The sequence below is a fragment of the Eutrigla gurnardus genome (genome assembly GCF_963514095.1).
Source record: "Eutrigla gurnardus genome assembly, chromosome: 6".
NCBI lineage: Eukaryota > Metazoa > Chordata > Actinopteri > Perciformes > Triglidae > Eutrigla > Eutrigla gurnardus.
The window spans coordinates 2,612,808-2,636,666 of NC_139920.1; the positions used below are offsets into that span (position 1 = coordinate 2,612,808).

The following is a 23,859-nucleotide window of genomic DNA, read 5'->3' on the forward strand; positions in this document are numbered from 1 at the left end:
CACATATGTTCAGATGTACAATACAGTCTGTTGATATAGAATTCTTTTAATGCTCTATTAAAAGACGTCATAGGTAAGGATGTAACAATATAGGATTTTATTGTGGATTGCGAGGGGAAAAAACACAATAACTTGATCATGGTGAAACATAAAAATACAGGATACAAAAATACATTATCTTTAATTGATGCAGGGAGACCTTAGATAGATAGATACTTTATTGATCCCGAGGGAAATTCAAGCATCCAGTAGCAGCTTACAAAAAACACATGACAGACCAACATATATTACATAATAATAATAACATAATTATATGAAAGTAAATCTCTGTGTGTCTGTGTGTGGCTCCCACTGTCACAGCAAGGATGTGTTACATGGCGTACACGTTTTTGAGTCTATCAGCAGAGCAGGGTACTGACAGCAGTCTGAACACACTCCCCAGCCTGGCAAGGGTGTGGTGTAGAGGGTGATGTAGAGTGTATGGTGTAGAGGGTGTGGAGGCTGTGGTGTAGAGGGTGTGCTGTAGAGGCTGTGGTGTAGAGGGTGGTGTAGAGGGTGCAGTGTAGGGGGTATGGTATAGAGGGTGCGGTGGAGAGGGTATGGTGTAGAGGGTGTGGTGTAGAGGGTGTGGACGCTGTGGTATAGAGGGTGGTGTAGAGGGTGTGCTGTAGAGGCTGTGGTGTAGAGGATATAGTGTAGAGGGTGTGGAGCCAGTGGTGTAGAGGGTGTGGTGTAAAGGGTGGCCCTTTCTTGTGGAGAGCATTAGTGTTTGCTGTCAAGTCCAGTCTGTCGTCCAACTGCAGCCCCAGGTAGGTGTACGTCCTGACCACCTCCACATCGACCCCATTGATGGAGACCGGTTGTAGTTGTGGATTGTTCCTCCGGAAGTCCTCCACCATCTCCTTGGTCTTTGAGGTGTTCAGCTGCAGAAGATTGGACCCGCATCACGTCAAAAAGTCCTCCAGGGGGCTTGAGCAATCAAAGAACATGATTCTCTCTGTGCCACTCCCCCTGTCCAGATGGGAGTACGCCTTGTGGAGGAGGAAGAGGATGGCATCCTCCACGCCTACCTTTCGCCTGGTTTGCAAATTGCAGTTCATCCTGCGCGTATTGGACCATCTGCGGAGATGAAACAGCAGACGTTCGAAGGTCTTCATGACCTGGGATGTTAGTGCCACTGGCCTGAAGTCAGCTGGTTCTTTAGGGTGTCCTCTAAGATTATTTTTACACACACACACACAAATATATATATACATATATATTAGTGGTGGGCTGTTAGACTCTTATCGGGCGATAAAAAAAATATCGCTGTTAATCTATCTATCTAAGTTTTATTGGGTTGGGAGCTGGGTCTATACTAACTACTCAGGTGTCATTCCAGCGGATTTGAGGACAGCTACCGTGAAGCCTCTCCTTAAAAAACCCACCCTAGACGCTACTGACATCCAAAGCTACAGACCTGTATCTCTTCTTTCATTCCTCTCTAAAACCTTGGAACGTGCGGCCTACAACCAACTGTCATCCTGTCTCTCGCAGAACAACCTCCTAGACCCTAATCAATCAGGATTCAGGACTGCTCACTCCACTGAGACGGCCCTCCTCACAGTGACCGAGTCCCTGCGATCCTCCGTTCTCGTTCTCCTCGACCTATCTGCTGCATTCGACACAGTCAACCACCAAATCCTCCTCTCAACTCTGGCTGAACTTGGCATAACTGACTCTGCTCTCACCTGGTTTACATCATACCTGACAAATCGCACCTTTCAGGTCACATGGAATGGCTCTATGTCCAAACCCTGTTCTCTGGACACGGGTGTCCCTCAAGGCTCAGTATTAGGACCGCTTCTGTTCTCACTATACACCAGATCACTAGGTTCTGTTATCACATCGCATGTACTCTCCTACCATTGCTACGCAGATAACACCCAGCTGTTCCTCTCTTTTCCCCCGACCTCTGACACTCACATTGCAACTCGCATCTCGGACTGTCTGGCTGACATCTCTGTCTGGACAACTGCACATCACCTCAAGCTTAACCTGAATAAAACCGAACTCCTCTTCATCCCAGGGAAAGACTGCCCTCGCATGGACCTGTCGGTCACTGTCGAGGGCATCACAGTATTGCCGTCGTCAACTGCGAGGAACCTGGGTGTAATCCTCGATGACCAACTATCCTGCACCCCCAACATCACTGCTGTGGCCCGATCCTGCAGATTTGCCCTCTACAATATCCGCAGGATTCGGACCTTCCTCACAAAGGATGCAACGCAACTCCTGGTCCAAGCACTGGTCATCTCCCGCCTTGACTACTGCAACTCTCTCCTGGCCGGACTCCTGGCCTCTGCGATTAAACCATTGCAGCGTATCCAGAACGCTGCAGCACGCCTTATCTTCAATCTACCCAAATTCTCCCATGTGACCCCCCTCCTCCGTGACCTCCACTGGCTCCCTGTTGCAGCACGCATCCAATTCAAGACAATGACACTGGCCTTCAGGGCCATCAATGGAACGGCACCCATCTACCTTCAAACACTGGTCAAACCTCATGCCCCAAAGCGAGCACTTCGCTCCTCTACTTCAGCTGGTCGGCTGGTACCACCATCGCTGAAATCAAACAAATGTCGCTCAGCAAAGTCCAGACTCTTCTCTGTTCTGGCGCCTCAGTGGTGGAACGAACTCCCGACTAATGTCAGGACAGCAGAGTCATTTGCCATCTTCCGAAAAAGGCTCAAGACTCACCTGTTCAGACTTCACCTCGAGTCTACATAGCGTGACTGCTGACATGGATGCAGCTATGAAGCCGCCGGGTTTGCTTCAGGGAAAATTTATTTTTAAGAAGCTTCCCAATGGGAACCTCGACAAGACTAAGGTTGTTTGCACCTTGTGCAATGCGGAATTAGTTAGTTAGTCATTATTGAGGTAGCACACACATATTATGAATGACTTCGGCAGAATTCAAATGAGCCATTTTGATCTAGATTAATCTTAATCTTGATCTAGATTAATATATATATATATATATATATATATATATATATATATATATATATATATATATACTAAAACGGGATATGTATGCCTTTTCTGTGACCCAATAAAATATTTGTTTCTTGAAAAAATGTAAAGTGTTCCAGTATGTTTCAGTGTCATTTTAAGAGTTTAAACCATATTGTGATTATTTAATCGCAATTATTTAGCAAGGACAATCGCGACTCCTCCCCTGTCTATTCACAGGGCCAAACCCCACCATATATAGAGCACATTTCAAAACAAAAAAAGTTGACCAGTGTGCTTTAAAAAGAGATCAAACAAAACACAGGAATGATGACATACATATCTTGATAGACCCCTAACACGAAGGTACTGCGCTCATTCAGGGGTCTGGAGACCTCTTGTAGTTCACATTCTGATTTGAACCCAAACCCTAACCCTTACTAAACCGAACCAAGTAGTTTTGTGCCTAAACACCAAGGAATCAGTGCTTGAGCCCCTCCACCTTGCCCTTGTAGAGACAAAGTGCCCTTTTTCTGCATGGGATTTTTTTTCTTAATAAACAGATATATTAATTTCCCCAGAAATATCCAAATATAAGGGGGGTTCTGGGCAAATACCATAACCTCCCTCCCTACCTCCTGGACCACTGTGTGTGGATGCGCACAAGCCTTTGAAATGACGCAGACATCAGTCATCATGTCTGAAGCCAAAGAAAGTAGACTTTAAATATAATTCATTCCTGTTTGTGCTTCACTTAGCTGAACAGTGACACTATTGGTCAAGTTGCCTTGAGTTCTCCGCTGATTGAACTTAGTAGCAGTTGGAAATCTGCCATCTAGTTAGGCTACATTTGGCTAGTAAGGGAATCAGTGGAACAGAATATATTTGAGTTATTTAAAAAAAAAAAAGCCTTTTCATGTATCTAATCCCCTATCCCTCTAACATCCGTATCATATCTCCTTAAATCATCAGTTCATATGACGGAATATATGAGGAAAAGGAGCAGCTTTCACATCTAAATGACAATATCTTGGCTTTTTTTACATCATAAATGCTTTTTACCTTTTTGTTGTCTTTTATCAGAGCAATTCAAGCCATCCATAAAGATTATATACGCCAAGATAAACATCACAAGTTAATATATAATGGCAAGTACAATTACGGCCAACAGAACAAAAACTGTGGGATACAAAACATTAATAAATCCTCCTCTAAACATACTAATCCATGCTCACAAATGACTAAACATGCTCTCTAATGACTTATTTGGAATGGATTAACTGAGATATGTGGATACACTTTGGATTTTACTGGTTTTGACTTTCTTATCTTTGATGACCTTGATGTATCAACTTACTATGATCCATTATCATCATCATTATTATTATAATTATAATTTTTATTATTATTATTATTATTATTATTATTATTATTATTATTATTATTATTATATATATCTACCCCTCTCTTTACAAACTGAATTTATCTCCACTATTATACCACTGATGCATGCAATCGCCCTACAAACCCCATCCCCTCTGATCTAACATATCATACCACAAATCACCAGGAGAAATGGGGGCCGATTAATGTATTCCTGTTATTGCTGTGGAAGGATTTGGTTACCTGACTGAAATGTGACCTGCCCCTGTAACCATATAATTAATTCAGAGTGTGTAGTATATTGCATTATTACATACAGAAAGCATGGTCACATTATCTTCTTCTGGCCCACAATGAAAACATAATGCTATTTCTTTTACTTGACCTTTCAGTCAGTGTGTGTGTGTGTGTGTGTGTGTGTGTGTGTGTGTCCACCCCACCAGAAAACAATGTCACCAACAGCAGGACTTCTTAGGCTAGTATACTTGGTCTGGACCGCCATCCATCCATCACAAACGCCATATTTAATTTTCTGAAAAAGCAAACTGCACTTAATTCAAGGCAGCGCTCAGGAAGGGAGTTGGGAAATAATCTGGTGATGGATGACTGTGACCCTCCTTTGGGTAGACTCCGCTGACTGGACAGCTGGATGGATCGAGCAAAGCAGAGAAAGGTGAGCAAGGAGAGAAGGAGGGATGGAAAAGAGAAGGAAAACTTGGTATTCAGAGAATCACTCCAACTTTTCATCTGCCCTCAGGCCAGGCAGGGGCTCAAGGGAATAACAAGTGTCTCCTTCAACCCCCTTCTCTGTTCCGGGATACAGAGAAGTACAACCCTCTAAAAATAGTGTGACTGTATTTCTTTGCGTGTGTGTGTTTGCGGGCTGGCATGGGCGGACTACATTTACATTTACATTTACATTTAGGTCATTTAGCAGACGCTTTTGTCCAAAGCGACTTACAATAAGTACATTTGTCAAAAGAAGGAAACAAGGAAACCACAACGAATCATTGCCGATAAAGTAAGAGCTAAAAATAGAACAAGTGTTAGGTCCTCATCTGAGTAAACTAGTAGTTCAAGAGCAACAGTGCTACGATCAGAGTGCTATAGGTAAGGGTTTTTTTTTTTTGGGGGGGGGGGGGGGGGGGGGGTGTTGGTGGGTCATGCTAGTCGAGGTGAAGTCTGAATAGGTGAGTCTTGAGCCTTTTTCGGAAAATGGCAAATGACTAAGCTGTCCTGACATTAGTCGGGAGTTCGTTCCACCACTGAGGCGCCAGAACAGAGAAGAGTCTGGACTTTGCTGAGCGACATTTGTTTGATTTCAGCGATGGTGGTACCAGCCGGCCAGCTGAGGTAGAGGAGCGAAGTGCTCGCTTCGGGGCATGAGGTTTGACCAGTGTTTGAAGGTAGATGGGTGCCGTTCCATTGATGGCCCTGAAGGCCAGTGTCATCGTCTTGAATTGGATGCGTGCTGCAACAGGGAGCCAGTGGAGGTCACGGAGGAGGGGGGTCACATGGGAGAATTTGGGTAGGTTGAAGATAAGGCGTGCTGCAGCGTTCTGGATACGCTGCAATGGTTTAATCGCAGAGGCCGGGAGTCCGGCCAGGAGAGAGTTGCAGTAGTCAAGGCGGGAGATGACCAGTGCTTGGACCAAGAGTTGCGTTGCATCCTTTGTGAGGAGGGTCCGAATCCTGCGGATGTTGTAGAGGGCAAATCTGCAGGATCGGGCCACAGCAGTGATGTTGGGGGTGCAGGATAGTTGGTCATCGAGGATTACACCCAGGTTCCTCGCAGTTGACGACGGCAATACTGTGATGCTCTCGACAGTGACCGACAGGTCCATGTGAGGGCAGTCTTTCCCTGGGATGAAGAGGAGTTCGGTTTTATTCAGGTTAAGCTTGAGGTGATGTGCAGTTGTCCAGACAGAGATGTCAGCCAGACAGTCCGAGATGCGAGTTGCAATGTGGGTGTCAGAGGACGGGGGAAAAGAGAGGAACAGCTGGGTGTCATCTGCGTAGCAATGGTAGGAGAATCCATGCGATGTGATAACAGAACCTAGTGATCTGGTGTATAGTGAGAACAGAAGCGGTCCTAATACTGAGCCTTGAGGGACACCCGTGTCCAGAGAACAGGGTTTGGACATAGAGCCATTCCATGTGACCTGAAAGGTGCGATTTGTCAGGTATGATGTAAACCAGGCGAGAGCAGAGTCAGTTATGCCAAGTTCAGCCAGAGTTGAGAGGAGGATTTGGTGATTGACTGTGTCGAACGCAGTAGATAGGTCGAGGAGAACGAGAACGGAGGAGTGGGACGAGGCTCTGGCGTCTCGCAGGGACTCGGTCACTGTGAGGAGGGCCGTCTCAGTGGAGTGAGCAGTCCTGAATCCTGATTGATTAGGGTCTAGGAGGTTGTTCAGCGAGAGATAGGATGACAGTTGGTTGTAGGCGGCACGTTCCAAGGTGTTAGAGAGGAATGAAAGAAGAGATACAGGTCTGTAGCTTTGGATGTCAGTAGCGTCTAGGGTGGGTTTTTTAAGGAGAGGCTTCACGGTAGCTGTCTTAAAATCCGCTGGAATGACACCTGAGGTGAGGGAGGAGTTGATCAGGGTGGTGAGGAATGGCAAGATGTCGTGTGAGATGTCTTGGAGAAGAGAGGAGGGGATCGGGTCGAGGGAGCAGGTGGTGGCACGGTTAGATGTAACAAGTGCGTGAACATCTTCAGAGGTGAGGGGGGTAAAGCTGGTAAGACCATCCGAGTTGAGGGTTGGGGGAGATGTCTTCTGGGAGGGAATAGGCGTAAATGAGGAGCTGATGTCATTTACTTTCTCGGTAAAGTAAGTAGCAAAGTCATCGGCAGTAAGGAAGGAAGGGGGGGGGAGGGGTGAGGAGGGAGAAGAACACGGAGAAGAGTTTCCTGGGGTTGGAGGCAGAAGAGTTGATCTTTGCCAGGTAGAAGGCAGATTTAGCTGCCGAAACAGTTGAGGTGAAGTCAGAGAGGAGGCGGTGGTAGTGAGTAAGGTCCTCGTGCTGGCCCGATTTCTTCCATTTTCTCTCTGACGCTCGCAACAATGATCTGTTGGTTCGCAGAGGTTCAGACAGCCAGGGAGGGGGGGGAGATGATCGCGCAGGTCGTGAGATAGGGGGACAGAGAGTGTCCAAAGAAGAGGAGAGTGAGGACATCAGGATGGAGGAGGCTTCCTCAGTAGGCATTAAGGAGAACTGTTCTGAGGATGGTAGCGAGGAGATAACAGTTGAGGAGAGAGCGGAGGGAGTGAGGGATTTCAGGTTGCGGCAGCTGGTGACCATTCGAGGCGTAGAGGGGAGGGATGTGGTGGGCTCCATGGGGAGGGAGAAAGTCACAAAGTGGTGGTCGGACACGGTGAGCAGGGTAACAGAGAGTGCCGAGATGCCACAGGATCTTGTGAAGACAAGGTCAAGTTGGTTCCCGGCGCGGTGAGTTGGTGGAGAGGGGGAGAGCGTAAGGTCAAATGCGGAAAAGAAGTCGATGAATTCAGATGAGTGCAGCTTTCCCGAGTGGATGTTGAAGTCACCGAGGACGACGAGCGGTGTGCCATCATCAGGGGAGCAGCTCAGGAGGGCATCCATCTCATCCAAAAAGTCACCGAGAGGACCGGGTGGGCGATAGATCACTATGATGTTGAGTTTGAAAGGAAGGGTGACAGAGACGGCGTGGAATTCAAGTGTGGATCGGGGTAGGTGGTCCAGAGGAAGGATCTGGTAGGACCATCTCGGTGAGATGAGGAGCCCAGTTCCTCCTCCTCGCCCTGTTCGTCTTGGGGAGTGTGAAAACGAGTAGGCAGTTGAAAGGGCAGCTGGAGTGGCAGTGTTTTCTGGGGTGATCCAGGTCTCTGTGAGGGCCAGGAAGTGGAGAGACTGCAGGGACGCATAGGCTGAAATGGTGTCCGCCTTCTTGACTGCAGACTGGCAGTTCCATAGCCCCCCTAGTACTTCAAGGTCCTTACCGGTGGAGAATGGTGGGTAGCAGAGATTGGATGGGTTACAGCCTCGAGTGAAGGGTCTCCGGTGAAATCTTCTCCAGTGTGATGTCCTGACTGGGATAAGACACATGGCTGCGAGGGGGGGTAAGATGTTATGCCTACCTCGGTGGACGTCCTCGATGGACTCCCGCAGATAGACTCCCTAGTCTTTGTTCAGCTGTCTTGACTCCCGCAGATAGACTCCCTAGTCTTTGTTCAGCTGTCTTGACTCCCGCAGATAGACTCCCTAGTCTTTGTTCAGCTGTCTTCGTTCAGATGGCCAGACGCTGCAGCTGGCGCTGTAGTGACAGCCTTTTAAGTGCGCAGTTTACCGTAAGTACTGTGTGTGACCCCTCCCTCTAATCAAGTCTATTCACTACACCTGAGGTGGCTCAAACTTAGTTGATTACTCACTTAGCATATGCAGTTTCACGACGATTTCAACAACAAGCTATCAGCACAAGACTAATGTTGCAACTAGCTTTACTCACACAATGCCTGAACCCAAATCTACAATTAGTTTCTGACTTACCAACAACAGACAAAGCAGCTTCCTTCCTTGCTCCAGACAAAATGTGGTGCATAATGACTTCCATTAACCTTCACACTCAGGAAGGATGGTGCAAAAGATTAGCAGTGCATCTAGCATGACGCATACTGTTTTTACAGTTTCTACATTGACTTAGCTGGTGTTCAGAAATAAGTGTATTATATAACGTGTGTAAGCTACCTCTTGTCTGTAAGAGACGGCCTGAGGCAAACTACCAAGAGATATTCTCCTTCTGCTCCATTTATGGAAATATTTTCCTGAGGATGACCCAATTTAATCTAGAGAATACAGTTTCATATTATGAAATGCATTATGGAGTGCTGCATTCAAACACAATCCACTTTTTTACTTAATTCAAGATATTGGTTTAAATGTATACATGCGTAATGGTTTATGATTTAATCAAACATATGTTTTTCTTCTTTTTTTGGACTGTTTCTTATTGAGATAGGACAGAGTTAGAGTGAAATGGGTGAGAGAGAGAGTCAGAAAGGTCGGATTCAAACCTGGGGCGCCAACTCTAGCGACTAAGCTATCTGGCAATCAAAAGTATGTTTTTAATATAAATAATATTTGTCATTTGTGTACGGTGGTGACACAGTTCTGATTTGGCATCACAGTTGACTGGACAAAGTCTTGTTTAGTCTGGGACAGTAAAGAAGACCAGTTTTTCTGACAACATTTGTATTTTAGAGCCCAGACCTCTGGAGGGGGCCCAGAGGGATCCTCCCCCAGGGAAAAATGTGATAGACAGCGCTGTCAATGAACTGCAGTGCCTTACTTACATTCAAAGTATGTGTTAATGATTGAAAATATATCAAGTGTGTGCCACAAAACCAATTGTTTGCTTTCCAGATTGACTATGAATTGGGATATATCATTTATCAGTTGTTAGTCATTATTTATATTTTGAGTAGAAAAAGATTTATTCACAACTGCTATCACATTTATTGACTAGAGCTAGAAAAACATAAATTAAATGTATTTATTACATTTACTCATTCACTGTACTTGCATACCATTTTGAAGTACTTGTACTTGAGTATTTTCATTTTATACTAGTCTCTACATGCACTTTATTTATCTGACAGTTTTAGTTATTATTATTAATAAAAGCAAATATGATAAACTCATAAATGATGATGTATTATTCATTAAAGTACCATCACAATATAAAGTCATTTAAATTAGCTCCACATTTACCAGCAACGTTAAAATGATGAACACATCAATGCATCAATAATACGAATACAATAACAATGTACTGTATATCATTCTGCATAATAGATACTTTTATTTTTGTTTAGTTAAGTGCATTGTTATGAAAATACTTTTGTACTTTTACTTGAGTTACATTTTGAATTCTGGACTTTTTCTTGTTACAGAATGTTTTATACATACTTTTCATTGAATAGATATCTGAGTACCTCTTTCACCACTATTCATTTATCGAAATATTAAAATTGTTTTCTTTCAGTTACAGTTCATGGGCCCTAGTTTCGTGACCGTGACCCAAACTGACCGTGCGTAAGGCTGCGCGGGTTTAAACTTGCATTACGCCGGCTCCGCCACCCTGCGCAGCCCTGCGCTGCGCCAAGATGGGTGTGGCGGCGCAGCAGGGGGAGGCGTCACAGATTCAGCTTGGCGCAGCGGAAGTTTCATGGCAAAAAGCCTCGCCGAGACTGCGCTGAAAGCCCGCCAGCTCCAACCTGGTCTACTCTCGGCGCAAGGCGCAAATAAAGTCCATTAATTCAAGGCGAATTACAGCTGGCGGAGTGGAAGTTTGGCTGACCGGCGGCAGTGCGCACACGTCACCGAGACCTCACAGGCAGGTTTCCACAGTTCCAGGCACATTTAAATGCAATAAATAATCACAACAAACACTATTTAATGCGACTAATTGAATCAACATGTGAATTTATATCTATATAGATTGTCCCGTCAAATCTGACGTCAGATCAAAGGCGGATGGCATGCGTAACGGAAACTCAGCCTCTCGGACCAAAACATCTCCCTCTCTCTCTCCTGTTTTTTATAATATGGGCATTGTTATTATTATGATACGCGCACAGCGCGTGATGCGCGTGGTGGGAGCGGCAGCGCTGCTTCTGTCATCAGGTTGTCAAGTGACGGAACTTGCACTGAACCTCCCCTAACGCATTAAAGGTGAGGAGAGGAGCTCATTTGATTGGTGAAGATCTGAATCGGCTGTGTTAATCCTAGTCCACGCCTCGTCTCCTCCTCGTCTTCCACTCACGCCTTCTTCTCCTCCCTCTTTCCCACTTGCGCTGGTGGGCGAGACGGAGGTGTGCCTGCGCGAGCCTGCGCAGTGCACGAAACTTGCAAAGTCCAGGCGGACACATCCCGTTGCCGTGGCGCAGGTGCGCTGCGTGCTGACTACGCCTAGTCTACAAAACTAGGGCCCCATGTCTCTATTTTTACATACACATAGAAAAATGAGTCGTTCAGCATTTGAGTTTTGTTTTGGAGACACACCATAATGTAACATAATCCTAATTAACATTTGTAGAATAAAATCAAGTGGCACATTCAATCATGATGAAGAGAAATGTATCCTACTTGATATTATAAATCAGACTACATAAGACATATGTTTTGTTCCATTGGCTCTGCTGTCAGCTCACCGATAGATACAAACACAACAATGATGCACCGGCTGATCTGCCGTTCCCCGCAGTTACAAGCATGATATTCAGGTAATTTGCAGGTGAGTTTGGGTCTCTCGTGAAAAGACCTGTGCATCAGTGAAACAGACACACGCACTTACTTTGACAGTCTGCTATATCCTTCATGTACTATTGCTAATTCACACGCATAATGTTTTGTGTCCATCTTCACAGGCTTACTTCTCTATGAATGGATTTTGTGGATATACCGTATTCATGTTCACATATCCTTTAAATTGCTATTAAAATAAGCCATGACAATCCCAAACCACCAGCATGTAAATCCACGAGCAAGTTCAGCCTGGTCTCACTACCAAAGCATCAAATACCAACCCCTGGGCAGCCTTGATACTGATGCAGTATCTGATGTTTGCCAAAAATCTGTTTAACATTCTACCAGAAAATACAAATACAATTATTTATCCTTGCCTGAATTGCTGAAAATGACAGCACTGAGACACCTTTGCACCCTGAACTGCGGTTGGCTGAGCTGTAACATTTAAAGAAATAACCTCTGGCTATGACCTTGACCAATGACCCTTCGGAGGCCAAGGATTTCGACAATCTGACGATATGAAGGTGATGCGGAGGAAGAGCATGAGAAGAGTGCAGCAGCCAGGAGGGTGAAGCAACCTTTGCTTTAGGAAATGTCACTACAGGACAAAGGTACAGTACCTGTAGACTTCCAACAGCAGAGTAGGCTGCGTAGGAGAACTGCTGCTTGGGCAGGTCGTTTGGTCCACGCTGGTCACAGGGGATCCCATTTGGTAGGAAACACTGATGACTAGACCTGTCAGTGATGGTGCTGGGTGTGGAACCAGGCAGGCTGAGCAGAACTGTGTGATTGGACAGATGGACATCTGTCAAACCAAGTCCCACCCACTGCCTGTAGAGGTACCTGGCTGTGGCTTCCTCGCTGTCATCTGATAGGCTGGAGAAGGACCTGGAAGCAGAGACGAGAGTGTCCATTATTTCATGCAATACGACAGTAGATCTCCCCAATTTGTCATTGTGCTAGCTTGAAGGAGAGATTAAAAGCAGAGGCTTTCAGGCTCAAACCACAGACAAAAGGGACATCACCCGAGAGGCAATGGACCCGATTTTGTGCAGCTCCCACTAGCACAAAAGGCTTTGTGGAATTTTTTTTCATAGACACATTTGTCTGACCATATCTAAAGGACGCATAGACTGTAGTGGATGTAGTCACTGTGACATCACCCATTATATTTTTGACGACCATTTTTAAACCTCAAGTTCATTGTGGTTTTGGCCATTGCCATCATGGTGTCTTGCAAGTGACACAAGAAGGTGGAGGTAAGTACAACTGAAAGACCAAAATGTCATGAACATTGTGAAAAGGCTAGAATTCAAACAAAAGCCTGCATAAGACCCAAACCAGATCAATCACAAGGTAGCCACACCGTTTATCTTCTGTTTTAGAAGACCAGCATTTAGGAACGTCATGCTATATAGACCCTTTTTCAGCACACGTGATCAAAGAGTTGCGCACGCACCATGGCAACGGAAGCAGTACGCTTCCCAATTGATTCTGGGACAGACGAGCCTACTAAATCAAATCAATCATTTAAACGTGGATGTATATACTGTTCTCGCCATGTCTGGTTGTTGTGTGTACGGTTGTACGAATCGCTATTCCACTGGTGGACTAAAGTTTTAAAGGGTTCCTAAAGGGTCGCACCCATTTCAGAGCAACCGTCAGCGGCTGTGGCGATTAAACGCGTGGACTGGAATGAGGACATAATAAGAAATGCTTGTGTCTGTAGCGCCCACTTTATATCAGGTAAGGTTATCTATCTACTCATTTTACTGGAAGCCTGGTTTGCATTAATGATTACCTGCATGGTGTAGAATAATAATCAAAAGCAGCTTAAGTTGTTGGGTAAACTGACGTTAGCATTGGCTAGTAGCACTAGCTGCTAGCTTGCTATGCAGCTAAAGTTTCATTAGATTTGCCCATTAGCTTACTAGGCTAAACAAATGTGTTTGTGTTTTACAGGAGTGATGTCATTGAACTCCAGTAGTCCTGATTTTGTGCCATCTGTGTTTACATACACAAAACAAAGCCAGAACCCAGTTGGAATGATGGACAGGTAGGATTAGTTGCTCTCCTCAGTCGTTTTTTATGTTTTGTTTGTTTTCCTCTGTTTCATACGCCAAACCTGTCAACCCTGAGACTAGTCTCGAATTCCTTTCAGTTAAACTGATGTGTCCAAAGTCATAACATAACATAACGTTAGATCTAGCTTTGCTGCACTACCTTGTTTAGTCGGTGCTACATTGTTTTGGTGTCTACAGCTGCTGTTTTGAGATATGGATATTATACCTATACATTTCTGTTGTTGCTGTAGGTACCATAGGAAAAGGAGGAGAGATGACAGACCTGGGGCCTCATTTATAAAGCTTGCGTACGCACAAAACGGGGCTGGAAACGTGCGTAGGCCACTTTCCACGCAAATGTTGTGATCTATAAAAAACAAACTTAACGGGAAAGTGTGCGTACCCGTAAGCAAACTCTGAGGCATGCGTACCGGTACGCACATTCTGGAGACTGGAGGGGAATCAGCAGTAAACGTAAGAAGAACTATATATTTTTGATGACTCACACACATTTAATTATGATGTTGCACTGATGTTCATTAATGTGTATTGTCCCTTTCAAATAAATAAATTATACTCCATATCATACGTTAGATCTGCGTTATCATGATGAACTCCAGCAATGTTTTTGATGCTTTTAATGAGTGATAGTTTTTTTCATATTAACACCTTCTTTTAAAATCTGATTCGTATCTTAAATCAAAATAATTTTTAAATATTGAATCAGCGCTGTCACTGCAGGAGGAGGAGACGGCCCAAATGCATGTAATACAGTATACAATAAATACCTTCCATTAGATCACGGTAGAACACAGCGGGAATAACTAAATATTCTCCTTATTTACTGTGCATATATCATCAACGTACATACATACAGCCATTAAGCCATCGTATAATTGTTACACTTATCCTCGTTTTTAAACCACCAGAGCGCAGAGGAAATGCGCTATAATGAGTGGCACGCTTGTGCGCGCTCAGTCGTGGAGCGTGGAGAGCGCAAATTTATCTATGACCCTGAGCCACGGCCCCCTGCCCGACTGGAGGGGTATCAACAGGGCGCAAGAATCCGTGAGGATGTTATGCGTTTGTAATATAAGGAAGACAACAATCAATGTTCATTGTAAACGTATTATTTTATTAATCACAGTGCGCGTTTGCCGTAGCTCATCTGCAACGTTGTTGATGGCGGCAATTGTGTCTCGCTGAAGTTGCAGGACAGCATCTGTGAGCACCCGACCGCTTGACGCTGTGCCGAGGGCCCGTCACCCTCCTCACATCACCCTCCTCACCGTCACCCTACTCTACGCCCAACGCTGCAGACTCTGGAAGGACAAGAACTATTTAACGTTTTGTTTTATATACAATAAAAGTTTCAAATCTGTTCACCCTCACGTCGCGTCTGTGTCTCCCTCCTTTTCGGACACAATCCCCGTCAAAGTCACATCAAAATCAAACTTCCTCAAATACTCAAATACATTAAATCCATGTTAGGAGCGGAAAGATGTAATTTACCTTCAGATCACCGTCCGCTCCGTCCCACTGACGCCGTTGACTGCAGCAGCAATGTGTTGCCCCTCGCACTGCGTCTTTTTATTCGTGATCCCGCTGCTGTGGCCACTAAATTAAATGATTTTCCGGGCCTCCATCTCCCCAACAAGTGTCTCTTTCTCCATTTCTGAAAAGTTACGTTTCTTCGCTATTTTTCTGACCTGTCGCCGTGATTCACCACACGGAAACGATTGCATGCCGGCTCATTAATATGGTAAAATGTGGGCGTGTACAGGGCGGGATTCAGGTACGCACACTTGTAGGTGATCCTGTGATTTATAAAGGAAACATTGCGTACAGCTTGCGTGCGCAGAGTTTTATAAATCGGATTCAAACTTTGGCTTTTGGGCGTACATACACTTTTAGTAAAGATCCTACCCACAGTTTTTATAAATGAGGCCCCTGGTACTGCAGCAAACCAACATGTTCCTACTGAAACTCCAGAACAAGAATGCAGCATGGATCAGTGTCCTGGTATGAATATCTTAATGTATCATCTTGCGATTAACTGTGTGTGTGTGTGTGTGTGTGTGTGTATGCGTGTGTGCGTGCGTGCGTGCGTGCGTGCGCTCCTGCAAGGCCCACTGCTCCAATTGTATGTACTGTATGTATGTATGTATTTGTATGAATTTGTTGCAGCACGGGCTAATTTTTCACTTTTCTATTATAAAGCTGAAGAGGACAGCCCAGTTCCAAAGAGGGAATATGATGATCTGAACCTGAAATACCGTCAACTTCAGGAGGACTATGTTAACCTGCAACAGGAATTTTGGCACACTACGAGCAGAAAATGTAAAGCTGAAAGAGGAGCTGCAACAGTCTACATTCTCCTACACCACTGTAAAGTGCAACATCAAACAATTGGTTTTCCTCACAGGACTCACCTCTGTGGTCTTTGAGTGGCTGATTACAAAAATAATGGGCAGCGTAGAGAGAATTCACAACAAACTTACAGTAGAGGACCACCTACTGATTGTATTGATGAAATTAAGGTTGGGCATATGTAATACTGACTTGGCTTATAGATTTCAGGTATCAAAAACCACAATATCAAATATTTTGCGGAGCTGGGTCCCTGCTATTGCCTTCATCCTCAAGCCACTCATTAAATGGCCAAGTAAGGGTGCAATACTTAAGAATATGCCCAAAATATTCAAGCGCAACTTTAAAAGATGCAGGTGTATAATAGATTGCACGGAAATCTTTATAGCAAGACCCAGTAGTCTGAATGCCAGGGCCCAGACATGGTCAAACTATAAACACACCAACACTATTAAATATTTGATTGTCATCACTCCAAGCTGGTGCCATTTCATATCTGTCCCCTGGGTGGGGTGGACGGGTTTCAGACAAGCAGATCACAAATGAGTCAGGTTTCCTTGAACTTTTGGAGCCTAGGGATGAGGTTTTAGCTGATAGAGGATTTCTCATCAGAGACGAGCTTGCTGCTATGGCGGAATAACAACTGGAAGCACTTCGACGTCGGCGCAGTAATATCATCACTCCCCTCCCCCTCTTACTTCCGTCAATAGAACCTACGTGACCTGCACGCCATCGCCTGCACTACCTGTAGTAGTTTGTGCACAGTTGAGGAAGCATCAGGTTGTAGTAAGATAGTTTGTGAACAATCAAACATCATGGTTATAACGTGCATCGTACAGGGTTGTGAAAACAAGCAGAAGGTATATAGTCCCGTCATGTTTTGAGTGATGATATTACTGCGCCGACGTCGAAGTGCTTCCAGTTGTTATTCCGCCATACATTATATAGTTATCCTTGTTATCCGCTTAGAAAAATTGGCATGTTTCATTTTGTGTAACCAAACTTGGGTCGTGTAACTACTCACGTAACCGTATTTAAATAGGGACAACGTGGAAGTGCTTGGTCGCTTCTAACTTCACCCCCCTTTGGATCCTAAGGAATATACTGGGCCAAGCTACATGCTAGCAAATTAGCGCTGCGTGGAGTGCGCGCAAGAGCCATTGAGTGCACGCACAGAGGAGAGGGAGGTATGTATCACCTCGTCTAAGATCAGGGCAGAACATAGTTCAGTATGGAAATGCGGTGGTGTTTTCCTTTAAGGGTCTACTGCATTTTAATAAACCTCACATTGGCTGCTACTTGTGTGTCATACTTGTGGTCGTCATCAAATGAATACAATAAATACAACTCAGAATGCAGTATTACTTTTATTTGTAATGTTGTTACTAACAGCATTTCATTTTTATTCAGTTTCATTCCATTCAGGTGCCATTAAAGTGCCACTAAATAGCAATAACATGGAAAGTAGGAGTATGTACAATTTATTAGAATCAAACTTGTTCTGTATGTTGTATACAGTAAATAATACATTAAAGTTGCAAATTACATCTATGGATACATACATATAATTACAAAATAAACTTTAAATATCTTGTTGTACTGAAGTGCATAGACACAACGGTCAATAACAACATAACATGTAAGACTGCTGATTAATTCATTGTTTCAATACTTCAATATGGATGACTATTGGTGCTTTCACAAACCATTTAACACAATGAGATGTTTGATAGGCAGTACTTTGGATGGTCAGAATTCAGAACATCATTTAACTTTCATCTGATTTTAGAAACCATGGAGAAGCATTCCAGAATCAACATCAACAAGACCATATGTGGTGTTCTATCACCAATCATCATCTGGTCTTCTATCCTAAAAGGTGTCTGCCAAGTGAAATGTAATACAATACATTATTGCCCACTGTTCAAGGCATTCAAGTTTCAACTGTCAGACATTTCCTAAATAACCATGATGCTCGCTTCCTTTTTATTTGTGCACAACTGTAGTGAATGTGGTTGTTGCATTTGGCACAGATTATCATTTTACCAAAATGTGGTCTTTCACAGTATTCGCAGGCTCTCTGTAACACCAAGACAGGATCATGTATTCGTGTCAGTAATTCTGGCAACACACTTGAGATAAAGAATTTTGTGCTTTTGGCAAGCCTCCTGCAGAAACGTTTCATTTCTTACGATACGTTGCACAATGAACTTCTCCTTCGTCCACAACACAAAGTCACAATAGCTTACACCACAGACAAACATGTGAAGTTGAGTTTGATAGTAGTATGTGTGTGAATGTTTTAACGACCATGACTTGTCCAGACAAAACTGCTTGTCTTCTGTACATCCTTGAAGGCTATTCCTGTATTTATAGGGGCACTTTATCTCTACCACCCCTTTGCCACAGCAGGTACATCTTGCTATCCCATCTGGCGATGAGCCAAGGTGTGGCTCAGAAGGTGACACTACTAAGCCACATGACCTGATGCTGAAATCTGGATGGCTTTGGGACATGAATGTAGTGTAGGCTTGTCTTGCAGTTTCCTCCATGTTTTGACCCCAGAGCACAGATGGAACATTTAATTCTGTTTTGTTGTACTGCATTATATCATTCAAGTACGTTTTGCTCATCTTGTCAGTTGTTGTTGCATGGTGAAATTTGGTGCTATTGATCCGACCAGCCCTATAGGTCTGCCACTGATTTGACCGTGACTGTTGCCTTGTCACACATTCCAGTTTCTCACATTGCTGAGGTCGTAGTGTAGTTTTTAGTTTATGAAACGTATCTTCACATTTCACCTGCATTTCCTGTGGTGAGAGCTCCCTGAGTGTTGCATCAAATAAAGCTGTCAGGGGCTCAGGTAAGTCTGGATGCTCCTCTGAATCACTGTCAGACGACTGCAGCACCTGGGTAAACCTCCCGCAGTTCGCGAATGTCATCATCTGTCAACACTGATAATAAAGCAACAAAAAGACAAAATTAGTGTGCATAATGTTCACATTTTAATAATTACTCTAAAACAAAACACAGAGGAGAAATCCTTGAAAATTAATTAAATGCACGATGGCAAAAGGAAACTTATCTGTCAACTATTACACATACACACACTACATGCCTCTGGGGGTTGCACTACTCTTTCTTCTAGCTGGTGTTGAAGCTGCCGGAAGTTGCCTGCCTAGCTTTGGTTTGTGGAAGCTTATCTCATTCACTGGAGCTGGCGTAACTTCTTTCCTGCTGTTTTTCCACATGCACACTCCAGATGTAACTGATGCCTTTTCTATTCTTCACATACATATAACTCAATCTTGAACAGTATTGCAGCTGCATGGCTACAGCATGACCCAAGCCTGAAATTCAAAATAACATAATAAACATTTGCTGATCAATACATAATGTTATGACCAAGGCTTGAAATTACACTCAAACAAGTCTAGGCTCTGGTTATGAGGAAGGTAAGCTAAACATCTATCTTACAAGACATGTGAGTAAAATCATAAGATCTATGTAACTGAATGATATTGGCTGCTGACATTTTGAACCCTGTTGTCACTGTGTTCATGAAAATGTTAGTTTCAAACACTGGTTACGAGAAAGTTGCAAGGCATACAATTTTTGATATGTAAGGAGAGTAGCCTAACAGCCAACTGAAAGGACAACATAGAAGCATAATTCATCTTTGCATAACTGGCAAATTGGCACCCCGTTTCCCAAAACCAAAACTTGCTATGTTTTGCTAACCTCTTATCAACTTGGCCAAGCAATGGGTCATTACATTGCAACCAACAAAGTCGCAAGCTTAAGTTTGTTGACTTAGTTAGCAACTATGGTTTTGGGAAACGTACCTCTGAACAGTTAGCTGCTATCAAAGACTCTATAACAACAAATAACTGCTAATAGGCCAGTGCTACTTACCCCGCCATACAGGTGCAATTCCCAGTCAGGACATAGTTTTCTTGATGGTTGATGATGAAACACGCTTGGTACATAGTGGTCTTGTGCCCTTGTCTCTGACTTGGTAGAACGTCTGACTTTAAAACACAAAATTCTGTGTCTATTTGATGGTACTGGACTTCCTGGACATGACCACAGACGACATACTCGTAAGCATCTAGCGATTTGTAGGCTTGTAATTTGTCCATGGTGTACACACTTGGTTTTTCAATTAAGTATGTATATATCCGGCCACTGAATATTTGGCCACTTTCTAACATCGTCAACCCACTCATAGATAGAACACGGATCCGGGAGTCTAACACCATTTGCCAAAGTTAACTTATTAAGGTAACTCTCAATGTCTTTCGTTGATAATCCCCTTGCATAGCTTGACAGGCTGTTTAACTCCGCCATACTTCCGTTGCCGAGCTGCGCGCGCAACTGTTCTATGTCGTCTTTGTGTACAAACAGAAAAAGGGTCTATTGAACAAGACTTAGAAATTGAATAGGACTTGTAAACACAAATGAATGGTTATAATATTTACTGAGATAATAAATCAAGTGAGAAGTAGTGTCAATATCTCATAGACTTCTATACAATCTGACTTATTTCTACTACTAGAGGAGTCGCCCCCAGATGGTCAGGAGAGTATACACACCCACTAAAACACATTTTTGCATAAACATGAGTAGTAACACTTTTGACTTCAAGAAAAAAATGTTTTTTCATGCATGCAATGCCATTTAGATCATTCATAACAAGAATTTTGACGCAGGGTGCGTTCAACAATATATCGTATTTTAATTAATTGTTTTACATTTATGTTGTTGTTTTATACTTGTAAAGTGTCTTTGAGTGTCCTGAAAAGCGCTTTATAAATAAAATGTATTATTATTATTATTACTATTATTATTATTATTATTATTATTATTATTATTATTATTATTGTTGTTGTTATTATGTGTCTGTTGTGAGTAAACCTACCAGTGATTTTCTGCCCTCTTCCTTTTTACAGATACGATGAAGTTCACAACTATGGCATCTTTGAACTTTTAATGAAAGACCACATGATGATATTCTTCAGAATTATGTTCTTTAGAATACAAAATGTTAATAAACAATTTAGCATGAAGAAAAATCTGTTTTGCACTTCAGAAATTGGGTAGTATATTGGCAATGCTTCTGCTTATTGGTCCTCAGTGAAAATAGCTTTTTTGTTTTGTTTTGTTTATTCTTTCAGATTTGCTCTAACTTGGTTGAAGCATGAACCTCTTTTTCTTTTTCACACACACTCAGCTCTTCACTGGAGCTGTCCATCCCTGTCAATCCTGTTTTCCTAATTGCATGAAAGATATGTCAATACAATTTGCTCCAGGCCTTATTTGAGTCTACTGCCATTTTTGTTTTTTTTTGTTTTTTTGTTTTGGTGCTTGATGTTTACTCTCTTTATTGCTCTAGCTATGGGAGGATGAACTCAAAAGTTCAGCAATAAAAACATTTGTCTGGTATTTCAGCGTTCTGTGAAGAACCAATATGCCATCCAGCACTCAATAATAGGTCACTCTGAGAAGATGAGATACCTCAAAAAAAATATACGGTCTCAAATATGCCGGAAACATAAAAACAACTAAGTTAGACAATTTGCTTTGTAAACAGTAAAAAAGAACTTAATTGTACTTTTCATTCCATTTCCATATAAGCAGGAAAAAACTGTTTTATTAATCAGAGATGAGTTCATTTTTAAAACATTTATGAAGAGAGAGAGAGAGAGTCATTAAATGTCTAGGTTTTGGAATTTTCCTTTTCCATGCATGCATAGTCTGTCTCTGTGGCAAGGTTCCTTTTAGTGATTTTATTTAAAAAAAAAAATCTATATGGAAAATGCACTTTTGGTTGAGAATGAAGCTGTAGATCCACATTTGGATTTAAGCTACATAATATGAGAGATGCAGTATCCTGCTAATGTTCTGAAGGCACAGAAAAGAAAAGGAACATGTAAATGGAAGGTGTTCATGATGACAGAGGTGGTTAAGGGTGAGTGTTAGGCAGGTCTGTTCACAGCATGATTCTTCACAGCAGTCATATAAAGCATGAAGAACAGCTCTGTTTCTGCTCTGCAGTGTGATCCTATCCAGCATTGTCAACATAGTGCTGCATCCTGTTCATTATGATGAGCAAGATGATGAGGACTGCATAATGGTCCTGGGTTTGAGTCCCAGTTCAGGTTCCCTTCTGTGTGGAGTTTGCATGTTCTCCCCGTGTGAGCGTGGGTTCTCTCCAGGTTCTCCGGCTTCTTCCCACAGTCCAAAGACATGCAGGATGGGGACCTGTCTGTCTCTACATGTCAGCCCTGTGATAGACTGGTGACCTGTCTGTCTCTCCATATCAGCCCTGTGATAGACTGGTTACCTGTCTGTCTCTACATGTCAGCCCTGTGATAGACTGGTAAGCCTGTCTGTCTCTACATGTCAGCCCTGTGATAGACTGGTTACCTGTCTGTCTCTACATGTCAGCACTGTGATAGACTGGTTACCTGTCCAGCGTGTACCGCCTTCGCCCAATGTCAGCTGAGATCGGATCCAGATGGATGGATGAGGATTTGGAAATGTGGTTGTTTGTGAATGACAAGAAGCGAGTGAATGGGTGACAGATGATGGGAATGACGTATGGTAAACAGGTTCCAACTGTACTGTTGGTGTTAGGCGTAAGGAGTATAGACTGTGGAGAGAAGAATGTGTACGGATGTGGGTGGAGAATTGTGGGAGAGTGTTTGAAGCAGCTGTGAGAAAGTATGCTGGTGATGAGAAAGCAGTTTTTGAACGGAAGAGATGATTTGGAATACATGGAAGCAGAATCTAAGAGGAAGCAGGTCGGATGATACACTCTTAGAAATAAGGGTTCCAATAGGGTTCTTCTACAAGGGCTGAGGTTCTACCTGGAACCATTTGCTTCTGAAAAACCCTTTCCCGAAGAAAGGGTTTTTCAAGGGTTCTTGGTAACACTAATGGTTCCAGTAAGAACCATTTCGATCGAGAGAACCCTTTAAAACCCCTTTCCTGAATAAAGGGTTTTAAAAGGGTTCTTGGTAACACTAAGGGTTCCAGTAAGAACTATTTTGATCCAGAGAATCGTTTTTGGAAGAAAGAGTTCTTCAGGGATTGTTGAAAGCATGGGTATAATATCCTGTGTCACCAGGGAACTTCCTGATAACACTTACCAATAATGGTAATACAATTCCTTGTGACTACTGATACAAATAATTTTCATATCCATTTTTTGTTTATTTGTTTTTTTCATCTTCTCCAGATCCTGTTGATCAAACTGTAACACAATTGTAAGTTGTAATACATCAAAATACCTGGTAGTTTTTGTGAAACAAATGTACAAAATTTTAGAGTCATGGTAGATGATGTGTGACAAAAACATATCAGAATTTTACCTCAAACACTGATTTTTGACTGTGAATGGCTTAGTCAATTTGTGAAGCCACAGTTGAGTTGCCACTTGCCAATTAGCTCAGTGCGATAGACAATGGTCTTTGGTTCCAGAAATTGTGGATTTCAGCCTCAACTGGTGCAAAATGTGCAACATGACAATGTCAACTGTCTTGCCTTCCTATTCTCCTGTTTGTTGCTCAGAATTGCCTAAAGTTAGTCTGGACCCGACCCATTGCTGCGCAGCAGCTATAATTGTGTTTATTTTTTAAAAGTTTAGTTACACTACTCCCTTCTTTAGGAGGAAATGACACATAGCAAAGAAGCAGCAAGGGGAATTGAACCCTGGGTCCCTACAGCAAGGATATAACCCCTCTTTCTGGGGCAT

General features: G+C 43.2%; 1 protein-coding gene across 1 annotated transcript in view; it reads right to left on the reverse strand.

The window, feature by feature from the left end:
- naaladl2 (N-acetylated alpha-linked acidic dipeptidase like 2) overlaps positions 1-23,859 on the reverse strand; it is a gene marked incomplete at both ends in the record, with an annotated part of 796,426 nt that overhangs the window by 646,185 nt on the left and 126,382 nt on the right. Inside the window, one exon of the mRNA XM_084012385.1 lies at positions 12,288-12,555. Coding sequence (XP_083868511.1) covers positions 12,288-12,555 — 268 coding nt within the window. The remainder of the gene's footprint in view (positions 1-12,287; positions 12,556-23,859) is intronic.